Source organism: Micromys minutus (assembly GCF_963924665.1).
Source record: "Micromys minutus genome assembly, chromosome: 19".
Taxonomy (NCBI): domain Eukaryota; kingdom Metazoa; phylum Chordata; class Mammalia; order Rodentia; family Muridae; genus Micromys; species Micromys minutus.
Genome location: NC_137954.1, coordinates 38,951,530 through 38,971,316, shown reverse-complemented (window position 1 = coordinate 38,971,316; position 19,787 = coordinate 38,951,530). Strand labels below are relative to the sequence as shown.

The 19,787-nt window shown below is 47.8% G+C and overlaps 1 protein-coding gene across 4 annotated transcripts in view; it reads left to right on the top strand.

The window, feature by feature from the left end:
* The window catches only part of COL6A3 (collagen type VI alpha 3 chain), a 75,755-nt gene that overhangs the window by 31,041 nt on the left and 24,927 nt on the right, over positions 1 to 19,787 (top strand). For 3 of the 4 annotated variants that reach the window (XM_080933076.1, XM_080933078.1, XM_080933077.1), the window contains 15 exons: positions 2,065 to 2,637; positions 3,109 to 3,711; positions 5,540 to 6,145; positions 8,343 to 8,957; positions 10,015 to 10,614; positions 11,199 to 11,536; positions 12,672 to 12,750; positions 14,488 to 14,633; positions 16,010 to 16,102; positions 16,803 to 16,856; positions 17,648 to 17,719; positions 18,333 to 18,359; positions 18,458 to 18,502; positions 18,613 to 18,666; positions 19,532 to 19,594. In XM_080933076.1, coding sequence (XP_080789202.1) covers positions 2,065 to 2,637; positions 3,109 to 3,711; positions 5,540 to 6,145; positions 8,343 to 8,957; positions 10,015 to 10,614; positions 11,199 to 11,536; positions 12,672 to 12,750; positions 14,488 to 14,633; positions 16,010 to 16,102; positions 16,803 to 16,856; positions 17,648 to 17,719; positions 18,333 to 18,359; positions 18,458 to 18,502; positions 18,613 to 18,666; positions 19,532 to 19,594 — 3,968 coding nt within the window. Of the gene's footprint in view, positions 1 to 64; positions 665 to 2,064; positions 2,638 to 3,108; positions 3,712 to 5,539; positions 6,146 to 8,342; positions 8,958 to 10,014; positions 10,615 to 11,198; positions 11,537 to 12,671; positions 12,751 to 14,487; positions 14,634 to 16,009; positions 16,103 to 16,802; positions 16,857 to 17,647; positions 17,720 to 18,332; positions 18,360 to 18,457; positions 18,503 to 18,612; positions 18,667 to 19,531; positions 19,595 to 19,787 lie in introns of all 4 variants that reach the window. The other variant, XM_080933075.1, reaches the window with a different exon arrangement.

Here is a 19,787-nt window from a genome sequence, read left to right as displayed (position 1 = left end):
GAGGGCACACATGGGAAGCCCTCTCAGGGGCGTGTCTCACTGTGTTTTCTGTGCTTCACTGCAGTTCACGTAAACAAACGGGATATCATCTTCCTTTTGGATGGCTCCGACAACGTTGGGAAAAACAATTTTGCTTATGTGCGTGACTTTGTAACCAATCTAGTTAACAGCCTCGATGTTGGAAGTGACAATATCCGTGTTGGCTTGGTGCAATTTAGTGACACTCCGGTCACGGAGTTCTCTCTAGACACTTACCAGACCAAGTCAGAGCTGCTCGCTCACCTGAGGCGCTTGCAGCTCAAGGGGGGCTCTGGCCTGAATGCAGGCTCTGCCTTGAGCTATGTCCATGCCAATCACTTCACGGAGGCAGGCGGCAGCAGGACTCGTGAACATGTGCCTCAGTTGCTGCTCCTGCTCATGGCCGGGCCTTCTGAGGATGCCTATTTGCAAGCTGCCAATGCCCTGGTGCGCTCAGGCGTGCTGACCTTCTGTGTGGGGACCAATCAGGCGGATAAGGCTGAGTTAGAGCACATTGCTTTTAACCCCAGCCTGGTATACCTCATGGACGATTTCCGCTCCCTGCCAGCTTTGCCTCAACAGCTGATTCAGCCCCTAACCACATATGTTAGTGGAGGTGTACAGGAAGTTCCTCTGTCCCAGCCAGGTAAACTTCCCAGCAGTGTGGGCCCCTTTCCCTCTCTGGATGCCTCTCTGGCAGCAGCAGCCAATGAAACTCAGAGCCTGTGACTTGTGGAAGGATGGTGGGTTTGTTTGGGTTGGGACTGGTTAAAGACAAAGCGTTTGCAAATGTAGACTCTAAGTCTAGAACATTGAGCTATGCTCTGTTCATGTTGTCTCACATTTATTGAGAAGGTGAACAGTCTAGAGTTCATGGGGGAGAGGTGGGGGGAAGGGAGGGAAGGGATAAAGAAAGGAAGGAGACAGAGAGAGACTGATTTGATGATTGATTGATTCTATTACATGATTATGTATTTGCATCCTTTGAAGCTTGAATTCCTTCTTTATTTAGACTCTGCCATGTTTCAAAAGCACCTGCATGTAACAAAGAGTCTGTGTCACTACTATGGTGGCAGGTTATCATTGTTCGGTCCCTTGGTGATGGATACATAAGACCTACCAGCTTGCCGCCTTCACTCAGACGCTTTTAGTCACAAGCCTGAACCAGTGTCTGTCTCACTAGAGTAGTTCTCAGAACTGTTTGAGATGCTATTTACATGAAGGTGTGCCCCCTTGCTGCCCCCCATGTTTTCTATGGCCCAGTTTTGGTAAATTGAAAATGTTTGCAGAAGTCTGGATTGCCCACCCCTCAAAGCTCCACAGGTGACATTTTGAGTCTTAACTCTTGACCTTACAGGTTCAGAGGTTCAGTCTATTATCATCAAGATAGCAGCATGGTGGTGCTCAGGCAGACATGGTGTAGGAGGAGCAGAGAGTTCAACATCTTGTTCCAAATGCAAACAGAAGACTGGTTTCTAGGCAGCTAGGACTAGAGTCTTAAAGCCCACGCCCACAGTGACACACTTCCTCCTCCAAGGCCACACCTACTCTAACAAGGCCACACCTCCACATAGTGCTACTCCCTGGGCCAAGCACATTCAAACCACCACACATTAACCCAGATGTCAGTGGGAAGTTAGTCTGTTACTGGCCTCTGTCACAGGAGATAGAGGATAGTTTTCAGGGAGAAGTGTAGAAAGGAACAGTTTTCATGCTTTTATCTGTAACAACAAAGAAACATTGTCTATTCTCAATAGTCTAACCTGCTGCAGGAACAGGGTAGGGTGGGCAGGCTCTCTAGCAACTTACTTTGTCAAGAATGTCTAGTGGTGGACTGATAGAATGGCCAGACCAGTGCTATTCCTTTGCAAATTTGTGCTGGTCTGGAACAGCAGAGGCCATTGGCAGGGGCTTTGTTCTTCTCCCTTGATGGTACAGTGATGCCATTTGAATTTGGTGAACTTCCACATCACATGGCAGTTCAAGGCAGAATGCACTTGGTGTCAGGGTCTCTTCACTTACTGTGTCCATCTGTTTCCCTCGTAGAGAGCAAGCGGGACATTCTTTTCCTCTTTGATGGCTCAGTCAATGTCATGGGCCAGTTCCCTACTGTCAGAGACTTTCTCTACAGGATCATTGAGGAGCTTGATGTGAAGCCGGATGGGACCCGGGTGGCGGTAGCTCAGTTCAGTGACGACGTCAGGGTGGAGTCCCGTTTCAGTGAGCACCAGACTAAGGCTGAAATCCTTAATCTCGTGAAGAAGATGAAGATAAAGACAGGCAAAGCCCTCAACCTGGGCTTTGCCCTGGATTACGCGCTTAGGAACATTTTTGTGAGGTCGGCTGGCAGCCGCATCGAGGATAATGTGCAACAGTTCCTGGTGCTGCTGGTTGCAGGAAGGTCAACAGATGCTGTGGCCGGGCCTGCGAGCTCCCTGAAGCAGAGAGGAGTGATACCTTTCATCTTTCAAGCCAAGACTGCCAGTCCCGATGAACTGGAGCAGATTGTGCCATCCCCTGCATTTATCCTGACTGTAGAGTCACTCCCTAAGATCGGGGACCTCCAGACGCAGATTGTGAGCCTTCTGAAAGCTGAACAGACATCAGGCCCTGTATCAGGTATGGTTCAGCAAGCTGCCCCCGCCCCCACCATCCCAATCTCTAGCTTCAGATCTCTAGCAGAAGCTGCTAGCTCTAGGTTCTCAGATGAACCCCTTCCAGGGCTTATATAGAACATAAAAATTACAGGTATTCCTAGGCGAACAAGGAAAGATACTGGTGAATAGCTTTTTTTTTTTTTTTTAAGCACTAGAATATTTTGCCATCAGATGCCTTATCGAGGTTTAGATATCATTAGCTTATGTCTTGAAAAAGTTCCTATCTGATAATAAAGCCATACGCTGTGTCTATACTTATGGCTAAATGGCCTTCATTTGGACAGAGGGTCAAGCGATATGCTTTAAGTGGCTCTTATTAATGTATTTACATTCATTAAAAACTAAAGACACCAGAGAAGGCAGATGAATTCTGTCTGACCGGCTGCTGTGCCCAGTCCTACGCTCGTCACCAGATGTTCTCCTTCAATTTCAGGTGAAAAGGATGTGGTGTTTCTGATTGATGGTTCGGAGGGTGTCCGGAGTGGCTTCCCTCTGCTAAAGGAGTTTGTGCAGAGGGTAGTGGAGAGCCTGGATGTGGGTCCCGACCGGGTGCGTGTGGCATTGGTGCAGTACAGTGACCGGACCAGGCCGGAGTTCTACCTGAATTCCCACATGGACCAGCAGGGTGTCATCAGTGCCATCCGCAGGCTGACGCTGCTGGGTGGCCCGACCCCCAACACAGGGGCAGCACTGGACTTTGTGTTAAGGAATATCCTGACCAGTTCTACTGGGAGCAGGATAGCAGAAGGTGTTCCTCAGCTCCTGATTGTTCTCACGGCGGAGCGGTCAGGCGATGATGTGAGAGGCCCCTCGGTGGTCCTGAAGCAGGGCGGGGCTGTGCCCATTGGCATTGGCATCGGGAATGCTGACATCTCTGAAATGCAGACCATCTCCTTCATCCCCGACTTTGCTGTGGCCATCCCCACCTTCCGGGAGCTTGGGACGATACAGCAGGTCATCTCTGAGAGGGTGATCCAGCTTAATCGTGAGGAGCTGAGCACTTTGAAACCTGTTTTGATACCTTCACCAAGTGCAGGTGAGAGGTCGGGAGTGGATTCTTTCAGTTTCTCTCCACATAATCACCTTAGCTACTTGCTCAGACTGTGAGGCACAAAGCGCTTGGATCTTGTTTCCTCTGCCACACAGCATGTATAGAAAAGCTAGGAACTATAGTTTCTTTTTTTGAGATGTCAAGCAATAAAGTTAAGATTCATGTCTGCGGTCAACTTAAAGCATCCAAGCTAGCATATGCACATGACATAGATCCGGGCTCTACAGAGGGGCCTAGGGGGAAGGGACATTGCTGAGTGTCCAACCTAAGTGGCAAGCAGTAGCCTTCTGTCATCTAGAGGAGCCTGATCACAGGGGCTCTGCTCTGCCAAGTCTCTGAAATATTTTTATCTTTGGCACCCATGCGTGACATTTGCTTGAAGCTGAGAGGTGTCCCAACTGTGAGGAGGCCTTCCAGTCCTCGGCATAATAAACCTGAATGAGATCTAAGATCAGGAAAGAGACCAAGATGCTCTCACCCTCAGTGCAAGACAGCCCAGGGCCATACCCCCTTCCTGGGCACTCAGGCAGGGAGGTCACAGGGCTGAAGGAGACAGATGTGGTTCAGTATTTTCATGAGTGGGGAAGGGAGGGAGCAGGGAAGGAAGGCAGGGAGTAATGTATGTGAAAGTTAGAGTCAGGATTTGTACAATGGATTTGCACATCCTGAGGGGGTCAGCTTTTCCCTGGTATTCAGGAGAGAGCAGTGTGCTCTCTATACATTTACGTAAAGAGATTTAAGATGTTCACACTCACGTACATTTGGAGGAAATCTCTGTCTCTCTGTCTGTGTCTCTGTCTCTGTCTGTCCGTCTGTCTTGCTCTCTTTATCTATATCTGACATAGTAGAGGAATGTAGCATTTCTGAACCCCGTTGGACTATAGGGGTGTCTTTTATGATGCACCTCGAGGCCCTAAGGCTCCTGTATGTGTGTATGGGTGGGTGCATGTGTGTGTGCTCACAGAACCTCCTTCTTGTGAATCCAGACCTATGCCTCCACAGTGCTTGGTTCTGTTCACTCTCCCACATGTCTGAGTGGCCACTCGGTACTCCCCGCCCCCTTTCCCATCCAGCTTCCTCCACACCTGTCTCCCCATGCCTTGCTCTCAGCCACAGACCCTGAGTCTCACTTCCTAGGGAACGCTCAGAAGTTCCTCTGGGTCCCTCCCGGTGATGGTTCCACTTCTCAGAGTGATCCCCCTCCACTCCCACCCCGAGGTGGCCTGTCTCTACGTCCACCCTAGTTTTTGAACCTGCTCAGCACACCCTCTTCATGTCTCATCTGCCCTGCTCTGGTCATTCCTGCTCCATCCTCCATTGTTCTGGATGATTCTTCTTGTGATGAGCGCGTTGCTCAGACCCATTCTCTCAGGGACCTTAGAAGAGCCTGCACCACTAAAAGGTTTACATGTGCTCTGCACTGAGTCTCTCCTTCTGTGGAACTCATTGCTCAGCCTTCCTCAGAAAGTGCTTTCTCCAGAGTCCCAGTGGCTGGCTGGAAACACTGGTGCTAGGCCAGTGGGCAGTGCCTACCACAGCGGATGCCTCCTTCCGAAAACAACTCTTTGGTTTCTGCCTCCCTTGGGCTCACCTTTCTATGCCTCTTGATGGCTCCTCTGTCGTTTGGCATTCAGATGTGGAAACACACAGGACTTGCTCCTTCTTTGGGTGTTTTCCCTATAGTGCCTGATACTAGAGTCTCACCCACGGGGCACAGATCCGATGACAGACTGAGCCTAGGAAATAGCTCAAGGATGATTGGAGTCTATCTAGTGCCCTTGAAACTGAAGACCAAGGTCATGTCTGCTTTCAGGTGCTGGTAACAAGAAAGACGTAGTCTTTCTCATCGATGGATCCCAGAACGCCAGCCCCGAGTTTCAGCACATCCGCACCCTGATTGAGAGGCTGGTCGAGTACCTGGACATAGGCTTTGACACCACCCGAGTAGCTGTCATCCAGTTCAGTGAGGACTCCAAGATGGAGTTTCCTCTGAACGCCCACTTCAGCAAGGATGAAGTACAGAACGCTGTGCGCAGGCTGCGGCCCAAGGGTGGGAGGCAGGTCTACATTGGAAATGCCCTGGAGTATGTGCTGAAGAACATCTTCCAGAGGCCACTGGGGAGCCGGATAGAAGAGGGTGTTCCGCAGTTCCTAATCCTTATTTCTTCTGGGAAGTCTGACGATGAGGTCGACGACTCAGCGGTGGAACTCAAGCAGTTCGGCGTGGCCCCTCTCACCATAGCCAGGCACACAGACGAAGAGGAGCTGGTGAAGATCTCCCTGAGTCCTGAGTACGTGTTCTCTGTGAGCACCTTCAGGGAGCTGCCCAGACTGGAGCAGAAGCTGCTGACGCCCATCACCACTCTAACCTCACAGCAGATCCAGCAGATCCTGGCCAGTACTCGATATCCCACTTCAGGTAAAACCTGTGGAGGCGGGGCTGCTTGCGGAGGCGGGGCTGCGTGCGGAGGCGGGGCTGCTTGATCACTTATGCGCATGCTTATGTGTTAAAGCTTTAACACTAGTATATATTGTAGGATGAACACATACCCTCATATCTAGCTACTTTCCCTTTTCTTACACCCTTCTCTTTGCGCTCCTTAGATAGGTGGTTTTCAACTTCCTAACGCAGAGATCCTTTAATACAGTTGCTCACGCTTGGTGACCACCCCCTCAACTATACACTTATCTTCTTTGCTCCTTCAGACCTGTAATTTTGCAAATGTTATGAGTAATAATGTAAATATCTATGTTTTCTGATGGTCTTGGGCAAACCCTGTGAAAAGGTCATTCAACACCTCAAAGGGGTCATGAGCCTCAGGTTGAGAACCACTGTTATAGACAGTTTACCTTCTGTTTTCTCTGTCATATATATCTCTATGGTTTTATGTTTATTTATAAACCACAAATGAGAGAAAATAGTTCTTCTGAGACTGGTGTAACTCACTTAACATCTCTAGGGGTGTCTACTTTCCTGAAAAAAATATTTTTTTTTTTTTAGACTCTTACCCCAGCCAGAATGGCTATTAAAAAAATGAATAACAACAAATTCTGGTGAAAATGTGGACAAAACAGTGCTCTCATGTGTGCCTGGTGAGAGTGTAAACTGGTTTAACCACTATGGAGGCCTTTATTAAGGTTTCTCAAAAAACTAGATGACGTCTTCATACAATCTGGACATACCACTTCTGGGTGCTTCTTTGAGAAACTCCAGATAAACACACCAGAAGTGTGCATTTCATCACTCTGTGTAATAGTGAGTTAAGGAACCAACCCAAATGTTCAGTGACAGAGAAATGGAAGAGAAAATGTGTGTATCTCCTGCAGTATTTTTGATATAAAATAGACCAGGATCAGTGACCCTCCCCCATTAAAAGGTGTTTTAGCTTGCTTCCTTTTGTGTGCTAAACACCATGATTAAAAACACCTTGGAGAGAAAGGCTTGTCTTTATTTGGATTATATGTCCTGACTCCAGTTAGTCATTGAGAGAAGTCAGGGTAGGAGGTCAAGCAGGAGCAGAGACAAGTACCATGGAGGGATGCTGCTTACTGACATGCTCGTCAGAGACAAGTACCATGGAGGGATGCTGCTTATTGACATGCTCGTCAGAGACAAGTACAATGGAGGAGTGCTGCTTACTGACATGCTCGTCATGACTTGCTCGGCTTGCTTCCTTATACCGTCTGGCAAAAATTGCCTAGGTGTAAAACCGTCTACGGTGGGCTGGGGGCTGGGGGCTCTCACTCTGATCATTAATTGAGAAAATTTGCCCACAGGCTTGTTCACAGGCCAGCATTTCCTCTTTCCAGAGTGGTTCTAGTTTGTCAAAAACCAACCAGCTCATAAAAGAATTAAACATGGAGGGTTCTTTGTTTTAATGTCTTTCCTACCAGCCTAAGAATACCAGGAGACACTGCTAATAAGGTGGCTTTTTTCTGTCAGTGTGGCACAGAAAGATGGGGGCTGGAGCCGAAGGGCATACAGACTCTGCGCACAGCAGTCCAGTGATGACATTGACTTCAGCAGTCTCTCTCTTTTCCCATGAGGAAGATCCCAGTTTCTCTGCTCATTTATAATCCTGTGGCTATCGGAGTTTAAATTGCTAATTTTTAAATTAGTGGTAACCCAGGCTATAAGGCCAAAAACAAGCAAACAAACAAAAAGTTATCTTAGAGAAAGTTTTGGATGACTTAAAACATTTGAAGAAGTAGTTATGACCTGCGTTTAGAATGCCATTTTTTTTGTTTAATATGTGTGTTTGTATGTGTTTGTGCCCACATATGTGCATGTGTGTGTATGTGTGTGTGTGTGTGTGTGTGTGTGTGTGTGTGTTTATGTGTTTGTGTGCCAGAGAATAACTATTAAGAGTGGTCTCTCTCCTTTCCTGAAATCTGAGCATTGAACTCAGACCATCAGGTGTGTTGCTAAGCACCACTAACCTGGAAGACCCAACTTTTAATGGCTGACTTACAAAAGCCCAACACATGTGTTGGAATATCACTTCAGCGTTGGGTCACCATGGGTGTCATCTACACAAGTTTCAGAAACTGGCATAGTGGGAAAGTCAGAGAGGGGCTGCTCGAGCACTAAACTCCACCTTTTCTTTGGTCTACAGTGGTTGAAAGTGATGCTGCCGACATAGTCTTTCTAATCGACAGCTCCGATGCGGTCAAACCTGACGGCATCGCTCATATCCGAGACTTTGTCAGCAGGATTGTTCGCCGACTCAACATCGGCCCCAGTAAAGTGAGGATTGGGGTTGTGCAGTTCAGCAATGATGTCTTCCCTGAGTTCTACCTGAAGACCCACAAGTCACAGAACAATGTGCTTGAAGCCATACGGCGTTTGCGGTTCAAAGGAGGGTCTCCCCTGAACACTGGCAGAGCCCTGGAGTTTGTGGCAAGAAACCTCTTTGTGAAGTCTGCTGGGAGCCGGATAGAAGATGGGGTCCCTCAACACTTGGTTTTATTCCTGGGTGGGAAGTCTCAGGATGATGTGGCTAGGCATGCCCAAGTCATAAGCTCCTCAGGGATCGTGAGTTTAGGAATAGGAGACCGGAACATTGATAGGACAGACTTGCAAACCATCACCAATGACCCCAGACTGGTCTTCACAGTTCGGGAATTCAGAGAGCTGCCCAACATAGAAGAGAGGGTTATGCTTTCCTTTGGACCCTCTGGAGCTACTCCTCAGCCTCCTGGGGTAGCTTTACCTTCTCCTTCCCGGCCAGGTAGGAGCCATTTGATGCATGGTTATTGAATGTGCTGTCAACTGTCTTAATCAAATAATAACCCCTTTCTTGGAAATAATTTCCTCCTCTCAGGGTTGTGTCTGCAGATATTAGAAATGAAATATTGGGGGATATAGTTCATTTGAAACTGTAGAGGAAAGCATGTCTCCCAAGCTGTATGGTCATCAATCCTTCAATTTCCTTGAGGTTAAATGATGGGCGGCTGAAAGGCTTGAGGTAGCTGTCTCAAGGTATCACATTTATTGACTAGAATCAGTCAGTCTGTGCCCCACTGGACATGGCTTTGGAGTCAGGGCATCCCTCGTGGTGAGTTACATATTGTGATCAAGGCACACTTTATTCTTTGGACTGATATGGTCACCAGGATTGTCCTACTTACAGCAGCCTATCCATGTTTCAGATTTTCACCTATGAGGCTCTAATCCAGTCTCTCCAGGTCCCCTCCCTTTGCCTTGCTCTTCCTCTGGGCAAAGCTCATTCAGACACTCAAGCAGGGCTGGCTTTTCTGAAGGACCCACAATCCCTGTTTGTTCTTTAACTGTCACTACAGAGCTGGGTGGGCACATTCTGCAATCTCCCACTTTCTTCATGCTACAATTCGGGGTGCCTCCCACACTGTAGTAGGTCTCCCCTAGTCCTTCTTCGCTCTGCCCCTAAACACCTTCCTTCGTCCCTGCCAGAAGATGGATAGTTTTTACTTTTTGACCAAAAGGATAAGGGTCAGTGACGTTTTCTGACCACAGAATTCTGGCTCCATCCCTGTTAAACTCGCAGCACTGGTCCCTGTTGCTAGGTAACTAGGGCTTGATTGCTGAGTTCTTATGCTTCCTTTCTTCTTTATTTAGGTGACTTGTCATTTTTCTTTCAGTTTTCAGTGTACCTTCTGTAGGATGGGGCTAGAAGGGCATGTGGTAGAGAAAAGGCTCCTCATGAATAAACATAGTGGAAGCATTAGTTACTTTGATTTGAATTGTGTGCATTCATGTTTTTTCTGGAGGCCTGGGCTCTCTTCATCTTCCTTGTGATTCACTTGTAGAGAAGAAGAAGGCTGACATCGTGTTCCTGCTGGACGGTTCCATCAATTTTAGGAGGGACAGTTTCCAGGAAGTGCTCCGTTTTGCATCTGAAATTGTGGACACGGTCTATGAAGACGGCGATTCCATCAGAGTGGGGCTGGTCCAGTACAACTCAGACCCCACAGATGAATTCTTCCTGAAGGACTTTTCCACCAAAAGGCAGATTATTGATGCCATCAACAAGGTCATCTACAAAGGAGGGAGGCACGCCAACACCAGGGTGGGCATTGAGCACCTGCTGCGGAATCACTTCGTGCCTGAGGCTGGTAGCCGCCTGGATGAGCGGGTCCCTCAGATCGCCTTCGTGATCACGGGAGGAAAGTCAGTGGAGGATGCTCAGGATGTGAGCCTGGCTCTCACCCAGAAAGGTGTCAAGGTGTTTGCTGTGGGCGTGAGGAACATCGACTCTGAGGAGGTGGGGAAGATAGCCTCCAACAGTGCCACAGCCTTCCGGGTGGGCAGCGTACAGGAGCTGTCAGAATTGAGTGAGACGGTGCTCGAGACTCTGCATGACGCGATGCATGAGACCCTCTGTCCTGGTGTGACTGATGTTTCCAAAGGTAACTGTCATGTACACAGCTTCACTCTTCCCGTTGATGCTGAGAACGGCCTTGGTGCCATCCTGTGGGTTCCGCGGGGCTCATGGCTGCTTTGGACGTTTATTCTTGTCCTCGGTGCTCACCTACTCACTGTTCTAGAAGGTTCTAACAGGATAAGAGTCAAGGCCTTATAAGTTTTACTTTTTTCTCCCACTGTTTTATTCTCCAGACAGTTTAGACTTCACTTATCTTTGAAAGCGTATTTTTTGAGACATAGTGTGTTTTGGAGCCTAGACCTGGAATTCATGAAATTCCTGAGGAGGCTGGTCCCGGGTTATACGTGTGCCTCTCGATATGTTTATTGGATCAGTTGCCTGGATTGGGGCATCTGTGTTCTGAAGTGCTTTCCTTAAGACACCAACTTCAGTAAATATCAAATGTACACTATTTTGCCCAAATAACTAAACTGTGCAAAGAGCTAACATATGTTCAAATAGCCCACAATTTTGGTTCCGGGCAGTAAAAGAGAGTCAGATCTAGCTGCTTCTCTGGGCTCACATGTGGAAGATCTCATATTGTTGTCTACCTGCATTTCTCTTCGACAGCCTGTAATCTGGAAGTCATTCTGGGCTTTGATGGATCTCGAGATCAGAATGTGTTTGTAAGTCAGAAGGGCCTTGAGTCCAAGGTGGACATCATCTTGAATAGAATCAGTCAGATACAGAGGATCAGTTGCAGTGGCAACCAGCTGCCCACTGTGCGGGTGTCCGTGGTGGCCAACACACCCTCTGGGCCAGTGGAGGCCTTTGACTTTGCTGAGTATCAGCCAGACTTGTTCGAGAAGTTTCGCAATATGCGCAGCCAGCACCCGTATATCCTCACAGCTGACACGCTGAAGTTGTACCAGAACAAATTCAGGCAGTCGTCACCTGACACTGTGAAGGTAAGCAGACTAGGGCCAGGAGCCCTGTGCAGGGCTCTGAGCTTCTTGAAGTCTGTCCTGAGTGATTAGCATGCATCACAGTGGGTGGAACAGGGCTGCTAGCATGTGCCTTCGAAGAGAGTTACTTTCTTAAGGACTGGTTATTATTCTATATTCCTTCTTCCTCTTGTTAGTTTCTCTTAGCCTCCCCCTTCCCCACATGTCACACACTACACACATCTCTATACCATGCACAGACATAACATACATGCTCATCACACAGCACAAACACATGACAGACACATACATGTACACACATCCCACTATACTGTATAGTATATAAGACATACACACTCACCACAATGCACATACACATAATGTACACATACATGCACACACCACACTGCACATATATAAAACAGACACACTCACTATAATGCACATACACGTAACATATGCATACGCACCCACACATTATGTCCTACTATGTACTCTTTTTTTTTTTCTATAAACTAAGGCTGCCAAACAAAATACCACAGGCACGGTGCCTTAAACCACAAGAATTTCTTTCTCCCAGTGCTGGAGGCTGGAAGGCCGACACCCAGTCAGACCTGGGCAGGGCCGCTTTGCTCTGAAGCCTTGCTGCACGACTTGTAAATGGCAGCCTTCGCCTTGGGTCCCCATACGGTCATCCTTTTGGCTGCTGTGGCTCTGTCATCTTCTCCTAGGAGGTCACCAGACTAGATCAGGAGCTACTCAGAGATCTTACACAGCTTGACTGCTTCTTTAAGGTCCTGCCTGCAAGTGCAGTCGTATCCTAAGCTACTGGAAATCAGAATTTCAACCAGTTTTTTGAGGGAATACAGGTCATCCTAGGACACATACATGTACACACTCACACATGCAGACACACAATTTCTAGAAACAAAGGGATGACAATAAACCACTTTTCTTGTCATTGTTACTTGTAGTTTTAAAAGATCAATCAAACATGGATGCACATTCCTATATTTAAACATTGCTCTTGCCCCTGGCCTCCAGTCTCTTCAGCTATAGAGGAGGATCTTGAACTCCCCATGACCACTCAGTTCCCTTCCAGCTGTCTATGATGCTCCCTGGCAGCGTAGGTGAGCCCCGGTTCCTCTGTTGCTTACAGGTAGTCATTCATTTCACGGATGGAGCAGATGGAGACCTGGCTGACTTACACAGAGCATCTGAGGATCTGCGGCAAGCAGGTAGGTTCCAGGCTTCCTCACTGTGAGAAGTAAGCCCCTCTTCACTGTCCAAGGCAGACTGGCCACTTTACTGTGAGAGATCTGTCAATGGAGTCCTGGGGTGTGGGTTATCAGAGGGTCTTGTCCTGCCATTTTGGCCCTTCCTTCCCTGGTTGGGCTATAACATAAGGGTACTAAAGATACTTCTGAGCCAGGAATAGCTGTGGTGTTAGGTCAACTTCAGACATATTGACCAGGGGAAACACCCACAATGCAGTAGGCTTTTGCAAACGAGTTCAAGGCCATCACATACACCAGGGATGAGCTGAGCAGAATGTCATCCCCAAAGCAGTTTGCATTTCTCACAGCTTAGTATTTAGAGCACTAAATTAATATAATGTAACCAGTATTAATCACTTAACTTAGTATACACATAATTAGTATAAAATAAATCACACAAGCACTAATCAAGCAGACTTGCCAATGGCTGCATAAGCACCCTGCTTGGATAGATGAGCTTTGGAATATCCTAGCTGGCTACCAAACAGTTGCCAATGCCAGAGGCTCTAGAGCCATGGTTCTCAACCTGTGGGTCATGACACCTCTGGGGGCTCTAAGAACCCTTTCGTACGGGTAGCATGTCAGATACTCTGCATATCATATCTTTACATTATGATTCATAACAGCAACATTACAGTTATGAGGTAGCAACAAAAATAATTTGATGGTTGGGGGTCACAGCAACATGAAAAACTCTATTAAAGGGTTGCAACATTAGGAAGGTTGAGAATCACTGCTTAGAAGTTCAGGAAGCAGAACTATCCAAGCACATTATCATTCAATAAGATGTATTTATTTATCTATTCAACTATCTATCTATCTATCTATCTATCTATCTATCTATCTATCTATCTATTGTGTGTGTGTGTGTGTGTGTGTGTGTGTGTGTATACCAAGTAGTGTGTGCAGATGTCCTCAGAGGCTGAGGAGGGCATTGGATCTCCTGGAACTGGAGAGACAGACAGTTGTGAGCTACTTATTGTGGGTGCTGGGACCTGAACCTGGGTCCTCTTCCAGAGTGGAACACACTGTTACCCATTTGAGCCATCTCTCCAGACTTACCTAAGCCCTTTCTATTTATTAGCTTATCCCTTTCCAGACAACAAAGAGGACACTTCTGTGGTAGTTGGATGTGCTAATACTTCATTTCTGCAGAGTCACAGGTGACATGTTACAGATGTCACTTCAGTTACTCAGAAAGAGTTCAATCTCCCAACTCTTCTAAGAAGCAAATCGGTTTCATTAAACCCATGTAGATCACAGCAAAACTTTAACTGTGAAATTTTCCTTAAAACTACAAAGTGGGGGAGGGGCTGGTGATATCTCTCAGTTATAGAAAGTATGCATAGCACTCATTCCTCATGTTCCCAATTTGGTGGTTTGATCCCCAGGACCACCAAGCAGTGAACAACATGGGCCAGAGATGGCTCGTTGGGGAAAGCAACAACTGCCTAGTCTGTTAACCTGAGTTCAAGTTCCAAGGCTACAAGAGAACTGAATTCCTGAACATTGTCCTCTGACTGTCCCGTGTGCACAAGGAATTCATATTCCCCTCCCAAAATGAATAAGTGTAACTGAACAGCAACAACCACCACCCCACCCCCACAAAACACCTAAGAGCAAAACTAGAGTCAGGAAAAAAGAAATCCAGCTCTCAAATGCCTGCGTGACGTGTATTAAATGGTTCGTCTCTCACAGGTGTTCAAGCCCTGATCCTGGTGGGTCTTGAACGTGTGGCCAACCTGGAGCGGCTGATGCAGCTGGAGTTCGGGCGGGGCTTCATGTATGACAGGCCCCTGAGGCTCAACTTGCTTGACTTAGATTATGAACTGGCGGAGCAGCTCGTGAGTCTTTGTCTCTTTTAAAGAGTTTTACACACACACACACACACACACACACAAACACTGATTTAGGTTTTTGGCATCTCAAGACAGAAAAGCCAGATGTCTTAGTGGTCTGGTGATGGAGGAGGGGCATATGGATGTATCATGGACTCCCTCAAGGCTTGCTTTATTGCTGAATGAGTCCTGGATATGACATCTGCCTTTTCTGTGTGATGGAATCAAGAATATACTGGGAAAGAGAGACAGGGAGCACTTCCAGGTGGAGAAGTCCTATCCCTGCCTCCCTTTCTGTGCTCTGTCTGAGAGCACTTGCCTCCTGGGATGGGGTGGGGCTTGTAGCCAGTGGTTCTCAGTTAGTGATTACAGCTGTAAGAGTCAGAGGGAGTGCTGCCCTTTCTTCCTTAAAAACTGGGACCTTTTATTGGGTAAAAGCAGCATACAGAGGAGCGAGTGCACATGGTCAGCACTAATTCACTGAATGGCAGTGTGTTTGGGATGTGTAAGGTCAGGGGCTTGGCAAGGCGGGGTGGCTGGTGACCCAGATTGTGGAGATCCTGGCTCAGAGCCCAGGGTCCCACATGCTGCCTACCCATGGCTTCTCCAGGGACTCCCCCAGGTCAGTCCTGATTTCCACCCTCCAAACTATGGCTCAGAGGAAGGCGGGCTGTGGATTTCTAATTTAGAATGCTCTTTGACCTCAGGTTGCTTCAATGTGTTGGTTGGATTTTATATTTGCGGTTTGGACATAAGGAGATTGTCTTAAGGGTTCACTGCTGTGAAGAGACACTATGACCAAAGCAAATCTTATAATGAAATCATTTAATTGGGGCTGGCAGACAGGTTCAGAGGCTTAGTCCATTATCATCATGGTGGGAAGCATGGCAGCGTGCAGGCAGACTATATGCTGTTGGAGAAGGAGGTAAGATCCACAGGCAGCAAGGAGGAGACTGTGTTACTGGGCATAGCCTGAGCATAGGAGACCTCAAACCCTGCCTCACAGTGACACACTTCCTTCAACAAGGCCATCCCTCTTAATAGTGCCACTCCTCCTGGCCCAGGCATCCAAACACATGATTCTATGGGGACCATACCACTCAAACCATCACAGAGGTTGTACTGAAAACACAAATCTTGAATGTCTGTATTGGAAACTTCTAGAAACTGAACCTAGTCTAGAATATGAATTATTCTAGCTGATTTTTATTTTCTCTTCCACCAGTGACTTCCCACCCTATGTGGAGAGCTGAGCCTCAGCGGTAGCCAGCCTCTGAGCGAGTAGCATTAGGTAGCTCACTGTAGCAGATTGGGACTAATACCAGGACCTCGGTGTTTTTCTGTTTTCTCTTCTTGATATTGATTTACTTTTTCCTTGGCAGGACAATATTGCTGAGAAAACTTGCTGTGGGGTTCCATGCAAGTGCTCTGGAGAGAGGGGAGACAGAGGGCCCATTGGCAGCATCGGGCCAAAGGTATGGCAATGGGACTCTTCATACCCCAGGCTAGACTTCACACCACAGGATAGACTTCACACCACAGGTTAGGCTTCACACCACGGGCTAGACTTCACACCACAGGCTAGACTTCACACCACAGGCTAGACTTCACACCACAGGTTAGACTTCACAACACGGGCTAGACTTCACACCACCGGCTAGACTTCAGGCTCTGACTTTATTTGGTTGGGTGACTTCCCGAGTACCATGGATGGATATGAGAGAGGCAGAAGGGCCCTGGCCATATTGCCAGTTCTAGGCTCCAAGGTACTGTTTTTTAATCAATAGCCTCAGTGTCTTGGTGGTGATGGAGATGGCCCAAGCACCTGCCACGTTTCCCTCTTCCACTGGATGGGACAATCTTCTCTTTGACATGAGGGTCTACCATAAGACAATGTGAGAACTGGAGCATGCACACTGGCAGTCTCACGATGTGCGTCAGTGGGACCCTTCACGGTTACCTTGAAGGAGTGCCACAGCTCTTGTGGAAAAGAAAGAGCCTGAAATATCCCAATGGAAAGATCATCACTTAATAGAGAGTGAGTGGGAACATGCTCAGCTCTGGGCAATGTCCACTGCCACACCGCGTGTCACCACTGCTCCACTGAGCGGAGGCACTGCTGAGACGCTTCATGCAGAACACAGGTGACAAGGGAACTCGTGTTCTTTATTTCAGGGTATCTCCGGGGAAGATGGCTACCGAGGCTACCCTGGTGACGAAGGTGGACCTGTGAGTAAATGCGCCCCCTCTCCTGCCCCTTGAGGGTTTACTGGCTTCTGTTCTTCCCATGTAGGAACTGGATGGTGGGATCTGTAGCCTGTCTGGTGGCCGGGGGCTTTCTTGTTGGGAGAAAAGTTTTCTCTTAACTTGCTTAGCCATTTTCCTTTCATTCCCGTGCCAAGAACAGTGAGGATCTTTGAATGCGTCAAGTATGTGTGTGTAGAGTGCATGAGGAAACTTGGTCTGTTTCTGAGTGGAGGAAGGTTAGACTGGGGACCACCAAGGATGGTGTGCCCAGTGCTCACCACTAAGTATATAAGCAGAAGCCATTGGTGGTATGTATTCCTAATCTCAACCTTTGAGAGGCTGAGGCAGGAGGATGAGCCTGAGCTATTATGTAGCAAGATTCTGGCAAGTCTGTGAGGCTCTGGGACCCTAGAACAAGGGCCATCTATGGGATATGGGATAGAGGAGCTCCTGGGAGAGTAAGTGAGGTCTCTAGGTGTCTAAACCAGATGTCAGTGCTGACCTTGTTGTCATAGGACAGCTGGAAACCATGACAGTACAGCACAATGGTCAGCGGAAAGAACAGTACCCCCTGGACACTGCAACCACCCCAGAGCCCACTCCCCACTCCATGAAGTCTTGCTCAGTCAGGCTGGGGGACTGAGGATGTTGGCACATGTAGCCTCCTTACAGCGAAGCCCTCTCTGTGCTGCCTGCTCTTCTCTGAGATCGAGTTAGAAGTAACGCCAGACAAGAGATTCCTGTCTGCAAAAATACCTTTGTTCTCTTTACAGGGTGAGCGAGGTCCTCCGGGTGTGAATGGCACACAAGGTTTCCAGGGCTGCCCAGGCCAGAGAGGAGTGAAGGTACAGTATGGATTCGTATGTAGGAGAGTCACTGCGGAGCATGCAGGGAGGATGTGAGCTCTCCATGTGCCTCGGGGAGGGAGGGTAGCAGGCTGGGGTTCTCCATTCTCAGAGCTCAGTAGCCATGGTCTCTTGCCGAAGGTAGCTCTGCATTGGGTGGGTCAGGAGTCCAGAGCACATGCTATCACTGGGAAGGAGCCTGGGTGGAGACATAGCTTCCTGTAGAAACGTTTATCATCCGGGAGTCAGTCATGAAGTGCAAGGTTCTGGTCGGGCCCTGGGAAGAGCCAGGGAAGGAACTGCTTAGGATTCTAGGTCGGCTGCTTGCTGACCTGGGGAGCAGGGGTGGAAGGGAAGGTCAGCACACTGCAAGTTATGAAACTGGCTTCTGTCTTTAGATTTAGCTCTTTTTCCCGGGGAGAAAGGCCACCCAAGTGTTCAAGGCAGTCACTTTCCTGGCAGTGAGAGAGGAGGCAAGTCAGAATGTATGTTTAATGTATAGAGCCCTCAGAACCAAGGGTATTCAGACACAGGTGAAGGGACATCCCTTGGCTTCTGATCTGTGGAACTGGCTCTGGATCACTCATGTTTGCTCTGTCCCCTTACCTTCCAGGGTTCTCGAGGATTCCCAGGAGAGAAGGTACTTAAGTTTGCTTGTTTTAATGAAAATGCCCCAGATGCTTCTTCTCCCTCGCTGGGATAACTTGCTCCACTCACTGTCTGCCATTGTCTTCTCAGGGTGAACTGGGAGAAATTGGCTTGGATGGTCTGGATGGTGAAGAGGTAAGTAGCTTCGCCTTCCATGCCCTGACTGCTTCTGTTCCCGAGGTCCTGGTCACCAGCAGTCCATAGGAGCTGTCACATTGCACAACCCACTCTCATTATCTTTACAGGGAGACAAGGGGCTGCCTGGCTCATCTGGAGAAAAGGGGAGTCCTGGAAGAAGGGTACGTGTGCTCTTCTCTCCCTGTCCCGGAGGGGTTGGGAGACATAACACCTCCTCCAGGGACCAGTTAGCATCCTTCCCACGGGTTTCCTGGTAGATGTATGAGTGATGTCCCCTCTCAGCTGTGAGACCCTAGATGCTATTTCTTTGTTGGGAAGCATGCCCCACAGGGTGGAGACTGAGTTTGTTCTGTTGTAAACACATTTCTCAATGCCTGCTCCTGAGAAGCTCTCCAGGAAACATTTGCAGACTAGCTAAACATGTCAGAAATAGTGCGACATGATTTGGGAACTGGAGAGATGGCTCAGCGGTTTAAAAACATATATTGATCATACAGAGGACCCCAGTCCAGTTCCTAGCTCTCAGATTGGATGCCTGCAACTCCTACTCTGGGGGAATATAATGTCCCCTTCTGGCCTCTGCAGACACTGCACTCAGGTACACACAGACACATTGCATACTTAAAAAGAAAATAAATCTTAGAAAAGTAGTGATCTTTTCAGCTTCATGCTAAGTGGGAAATTGGCAATGGGTGTTCTGATGAGACTTACAAAGAAGGAACATGATTTTGATGAATGGCATAGAGGTCTAAGGTGCAGCTTGAGGGTTATAGTTAGTAAGCATCACCGTATTAGAGATTATGGTCAGAATAGCAGGCACACAAACAAAATAGTGGGACAATAGATAAAATCATTTTCTTCACCATAGCAACCACACACACACATACACACATATGTGTGTATGTATATATGTGTGTATATGTATGATAGCATCATGTTCTAGATCTCAAATACTCACTAAAACACTTGTCAAAAAAATCCACCAGCAATATCTGGTTTTAAATATCTGCTGTGTGATTGATTTAGGGTGACAAAGGACCCAAAGGAGACAAAGGCGAGAGAGGAGATGTGGGGATTCGAGGTGACCCGGTAAGGAAGATTTCTTTATTTTGGATTTCATGGGAGGAAGCTTATGAGGGAAGAGAAAGGGGGTCATTTACATTTTGAAATTGCTTTTTGATGTGCTGATAAAATGCATGCTTTATCTTGTCCTTTCAATATGGAGTTCATAGGAGATGACTCGTTTCCATTACAATAAGCATTTTCAGGTCACTGGGTAGGA